Here is a 5,803-nt window from a genome sequence, read left to right on the forward strand (position 1 = left end):
AGGAGGGCCGAGGGCGGCCCGAAGGGGGCGGCGGGCGGCCCGGGGGTCCCGGCACAACGCGGTCTAGGACCGGGTCTGGATCTAGGTCTGAATCTAGGCCCGGGCCCGGGTTGGAGTCCCGGCGCCGCCCTCTCTTCAGCCCAGCTCTCCCCTGCAGGGTCCCCCGGTCCCGCGGAGCCCCCCGTGCCTCCCCGCCCGCGCCATGCTGCGCCTGCTGCCATGGCTCCGCGCCCTGAGCCGCCAGCGCGCGCGGCCCGGCAGCCCCCGGGGCCCGGCTGAGCGCAGCGGGGCCGCCATGCATCCCGCCTGCTACTGCGCGGGCAGGGCCAGGCCGCGCGCCCTGCTGCTCCCGCTCGATCCCTACGGCCATGGGCTGCTGCACGCCCTCCCCCCGGACGCCTGCAGGACTCGCGGCCACGGCAAGAGGAAGAGCTGGAACTTCATCCACGAGAAGATGAGCTACGACACCTTCTTCACCATGAAGCGGCTGATCGAGCGCTCGCGCAGCGTGGGCGAGGTGCTGCGCTGGGTGACGCAGAACCCCAGCAAGGTGTCGGCCAGCCACTACCCCATCGCCCTGCACAAGCTGGGCCAGCTCCTGCAGCAGCAGCAGGGCCCGGCCACCCTCAACGGGGAGAGCCGGCGGCCCGGCCCCGTGCTGGAGCAGCCCGAGTTCCAGACGCTGTGCCAGGCCATCATCAGCGGCTGCTCCAAGTTCGATAACTTCAGCATCGTCAACTGCCTGTACGCTGCTGCCGCGCTGGGTGAGTGGCCCGGGCCCAGGGCGGTGCCGCGAGGTTCCTGCGGTGAGCGGAGAGCTCACTGCTCCGGGCACGCGTAGCAGAGCTGGTGTCTGTTCCGAGTGTGAATCGCAACACGTGCTGCTCCGCGCGGGCGGGACCGTGCCTGCAGAGCTCTGCCTGGGGCTGCGGGGAACAGCCCACTTGGCTTCTGTCTTCGTGGCCCGAGGGCTGGACGCGCAGCTTGTCTGATGGCTCCTGGTTGGGAAAGAGCATTCCCGCAATCTGTTCCCCTCTGCACGGCCTCTGTGCATCACGGAGCCTTTCTGGCCTGTGGCAGTGTGCTGAGGGCTCCTCGTTAGCCTGATTAAAGGCCCCGGAGGGCTCTCTGCGCTCCCTCCCACCGCTTGTGGAGCGGATTACGCTCGCTGCCTGCCTATGGCAGCGGGTGCCTGGACCCCGACCCGAGTGTTCCTTCCAGTCCTGTGCCCCTGCGTCCCACGCTGACGTTTCCTGCTGTTGTGTTTGCTTTTTCGTAACGGCGGCCGCATGCTGGGCCGAGGTCTGTGCCGAGCTGCACCCGAGCTGCCTGCACTCTGCCGGGGGCTGAGGCAGTAACTCGAGATCCTGCTCAAGGCTGGGGGGGAGGGGAGGTCCTGTTCCACCCCCCCCTCCCTGGCAGCGCTTTGTGTTTGTTAACTCCGCGCCTCTCCCGGAGCTGGGCTCCCCCGGCCTGCTCTGGTTTTGACCCACACTTTGTTCCCCGGGCCTCGCCCTCCCCGCTCCCCATGCGCTCCAGCTCATTAATAAAAATGCTCACCCGCCTCTCGGAGGCCTCCTAAGGAACAAAGCAACTGCTCAGACCAATTCTTCACTTTCCACCTTCTGACTGATTTCTGATTAGCGATAAAACGCAGCGACTTACCCCATGCTGCCTTGATTTCTTTAAAGCCCTTTTAAAAACCGAAATCTCATCGTCTGGCTCGGGTGACCAGTGGGCTACTGGGGCCTCATACGGTGCGCAGAATGCTTCATGCCTCTGCTGAGGATATCTCTCCTGACACACGAGCGATGGCCTTTGCCTTTTTTCATAACCACACTGCGCACGTGGCCTCTCGTCTTTCTGTGGTTGAATAATGCGTCCAGAGTGAGAGAAAGGTATTTCCCCCAGGAGCCGAATCTGAAAGGCTGCGGCTAAGCTGGAAAACACGAGAAGAGGGAGTTAGAAATGTGGAAAGATAAACTCCTGTCACACGCGGGCAGTTCTCGTTTCAGCAATGTGTTGGCACTCCGTTTGCCTTCCAAACAAAACAGTTCTTTAAAGCGCTTTGAGATGCATTATTCATCCTTACAAAGACCAGGACCTGAAAACGAAGTCTTATTTTTGTGGGTAAACCGAAGGACTTCCAGTGCGGCGGAGCGGCTGCCAGCAGAGCGATGTGCCGCTGTGCTGGCGTCCTGGCCTGCCTTTCTCACCCCTGCTCTGCGCCTTTCTCTCACCTGGTCTGACCCCGCTGTGCCAATCCTGTCCCCAGCGCCGTCCCTTTTGAGGAGGTGGCTCTGGGGTCCCTAACGCCGTCCTTTTGCCGCAGGCCTGCCCGGGGAGTCGCCGCTGGTGCGGGTGCTGGAGGACGAGTCCCGCAACCGCCTGGGGCGCTTCAACCAGAAGGACGTCTCCATGGTGTTCAGCAGCGTGATGCGGCTGCACCCCTCCAGCCCTCACCCCCTGGTCGAGTCGTGCCTCAGCAGCTTGGAGCGGCACCTGGAGAAGGAGCGGCACCCGCAGACCCTCTTCCTGCTGCTCTCCTACTACCGGCTGCGGGCGCAGGCGCTGCAGGGCCACCCGGCCTCCGACCAGCAGCTCATCAACAACCGCAAGATCCTGCGCCTGGTCCGCCACACGCTGGGGCAGGTGAGCGCCATGCGGGAGCACGAGCTGGCCCTGCTGGACGAGATGCTGGCCCTGTGCGCCCAGGAGGCCAACAACAAGGCGCTGGAGGCCATCTTCAGCTCGCAGCTCTTCTACGAAAACCGCCAGGAGCGATTCATCCGCAGCATGGCAGGTGAGGGCAGCACGAGCGGCCACCTCTCCCCGGTGCTGGCTGCGTCGGGCTCTGCCTGTGCGGCCTCGCAGCTTCTCCCCAGGCTCCGGAGCCGCTGGGTTTGTCCGGCACCAGCTGGGGCTGTGCAGAGCAGGAGGTGCTCCACGCGGTGCCCACCCATTGCTGGCCCCCAGGGTGCCCTTTCTAGCACTGTGAGCCCGCCTCGCCTCGGGGTGGGCAGCGGGTCGGTGTCTGTGGGGTTGCTGTAGAATGGTCCCCACTCTGTGCCCGTTTCTTTGGCTGGGCCTGGTGGTGTGCGTGGCAGGGATCTGCCCCCCTGCCAGCAGCCCCACGCCCTGCTGCTTGCTGGGGAGCAGTCTGCATTTCGGCTCCCTTGCCTCCCTCTGACCCGCGCTGCCCAGACCGCAGTCCCTCCTGGGGAGCAGTACTCGGGACAGGGCCTGACGCCTGGCTGTGCTTTGCTGTGCAGAGTGGCTTCCCAGGAAGGCTGAGAACCTGACTCCCTACACCATGGCCCTCATTGCCAAGTACGTGGCCCGGCACCGGCTGCGTGAGCCGCGCCTGCTCGATACCATCGCCAACTTCCTGCTGAAGCGCGGGGAGCAGCTGGACAGCAAGGTGGGTGCGCTGCCCGGCCGGCCGGGCTGCCCTGGTGCCGGGGGGAGCGCATCCCCTCTGCGTCACCGCACGTCCCCGGTCCTGCCGCCACCAGCCCGACTCCTCCTTTGGCTGCAGGTGATCCAGAAGCTGGTGTTTCCCTTCAGCCGGATGAACTACCGCCCGTCCAACCACAGCGAGCTCTTCCCCAAGCTGGAGGCCATCCTGGAGCAGAAAGCCGGCAGCTCGCCCTTGGCCACCGTCAACATCCTCATGTCCATGTTCCAGCTCAGCCACTTCCCCCAGTCTGTCCTGCATCAAGTCTTCTCTCCGGCTTTCATCACCAACGTTATGAGTACGTCGGGCTCTTCCCAGGGTAAACCCGGCAGTTGGGGCATGGTGGGTGCGAGGTGGCTCTGGGTGGGGCTGAGCAACCCCCCCCCGAGCGCGGTGCGGGTGGTTCTGGGGGGCGAGGGGCAGCCTGGGCCCCCTCCAGCCGCCCGCCCCTCCTGCAGGCAGCCCCTACGCGCTCATCGTGCGCCGCTACCTCTCTCTGCTGGACGCCGCCGTGGAGCTGGAGTTCCGTGACTACAGCGGCCCGCGCCTCGACCCGCGCTACCGCGTCCTCATGTTCGAGCACGCGCTGACGGCTGACGAGGCCAACAGGAAGTACAGGTGAGAGGGGTCCCCGTGGGCGCCCCAGTGCCCGGCCCTCTCACGGGCAGCCCTGTGTGGCCGGGGATGAGAGGTGCAGACGTGGCTGTGGGAGCGCGTGGGTACGACCTGGAGAGCTGGGCGGAGAGGAACCTGATGAGGCTCGGTGAGGACCACGTGGGGTCCTGCTCCCGGGGACGAGGATCCACAGCATTGGTGCAGGTTGGGAGCTGAGCTGCTGGGAAGGAGCTCTGCAGAGGACCTGGGGGTTGTGGTGGCCAGCGGTTGGCCAGCGGCTGACCACAGGCTGACGATGAGTTGGCAGTGTGCGCTGGTGGCCAAGAAGACCAATGGGACCCTGGACACTGCAGAGAATGTGGCCAGCAGGGTGAGGGAGGTGCTGCTCCCCTCCGCTCCGCCCTGGTGGGAGCACATCAGGAGCGCTGCAGCCAGTGCTGGGCTGTCCAGTTCCAGGCAGACTGGGAACTGCTGGAGACAGCCCAGTGGGGGGTGCAGAGATGGTGGGGGCCTGGAGCAGCTCCTGATGGGGACAGGCTGAGAGCCCCAGGGCTGTGCACCTGGAGGAGAGAAGGCTGAGGGGGATCTCTGAGCAGACTGATCGATATCTGAAGGACGGGGGCAGGCGGAGGGGGCCAGGCTCTGTTCGGCCCAACACCAGGACAAGGAGCAGCGGGCACAGACTGGAGCTCAGGGAGTTCCATCTGAGTGTGAGGAGGAATTTCTGTGCTGTGATGGTGGCAGAGCCCTGGAACGGAGCCCAGAGAGGTGGGGGCATCTCCTCTGGAGATACCCCAGTGCAGCTGGATGCTGTGCAGCTGCCATGGGGGGCTGGAGTGGGGGAGCTCCAGAGCTCCCTCCCCACCCCTACAACTCTGGGATCCTGCGGTTAGCAAGGGGCTGGCCTGGGGCTGTGGGGCTGCTGGGGTTGGATCGTGTCCCCTGACTGCTTTCCCCCTCAGTTACAAGGGGCTGGTGGCTGAGGCGCTGCGGCAGCTGGTGGGGGAGGAGTGCTACCGGCAGGACGAGGTGCTGCCCCCGGGGTACTGCACAGGTAGGCTGCTGGCGCCCAGCGGGGGGGGGGTGCGCTGCCTGGGGGTGTCGGGCAGCAGAGCCCTGCATTTCGGGGAAGTGGTTCAGGGCCCGCTGCTGACCCCGGGTGCTCTCTCCGCAGACTTCCTGCTGTGGATTAACCGCTCGGGCACGGTGCTGCCCCTCTCCCGTGTCCCCGCGGCCTCCAAGGCCCCCCCCGTGGCCCCCCCCGCCGCCATCTCCCTGCGCTCCAGCGTCCTGGCGCTCACCTCGGACTTGCAGGACTTTGCCCCCTTTGCTCCGGAGACACCCGGCAGCCCCCCGGCAGCGCGCCGGGAGAACAACCTGGCGGGGCGCTTCCTCTCCACGCTCTGCCCGGCTCCGGGGGGGCCCTGCTACCAGCCCCCCTCGGACTATTACTGCGGCCTAAGCAAAGAGTCTTCCCTGGAGAGCCAGGGCAGCTCCACGCTGAGCAGTCCCTCCGAGTGCCTCTCGGCGCAGCCCGCCGGCACCCCCGACTGCTCCCCGCGGGGCTCCTCCGCCGCCACCCTCTTCCAGTTCCCCATCGGCAAGATCCTGGAGGAGGAGGCGGCCGCCTGCCCCGGCCGCGAGCGCAGCTGCTTCCAGGGGGAGCAGCCCCAGGAGGAAGCGGAGGGTCGCAGCCCAGCCCCGGCCGAGGACGCCTGCCCTCCGCCCTCG

At 66.3% G+C, this 5,803-nt stretch overlaps 1 protein-coding gene across 2 annotated transcripts; it reads left to right on the plus strand.

Moving 5' to 3' along the window:
* Positions 1-149: 149 nt before the first annotated feature.
* Positions 150-5,803, plus strand: FASTK (Fas activated serine/threonine kinase; the record flags this gene model as incomplete). Of its 2 annotated transcripts, none has more annotated exon segments than XM_021382208.1 (7): positions 150-764; positions 2,333-2,803; positions 3,273-3,421; positions 3,539-3,776; positions 3,916-4,075; positions 5,035-5,126; positions 5,247-5,803. In XM_021382208.1, coding segments are annotated over 7 exon segments (2,229 nt in total), but the record flags the coding sequence as incomplete, so codon positions are not given.

This window comes from Numida meleagris, unplaced genomic scaffold, assembly GCF_002078875.1.
Source record: "Numida meleagris isolate 19003 breed g44 Domestic line unplaced genomic scaffold, NumMel1.0 unplaced_Scaffold180, whole genome shotgun sequence".
Lineage (NCBI taxonomy): Eukaryota > Metazoa > Chordata > Aves > Galliformes > Numididae > Numida > Numida meleagris.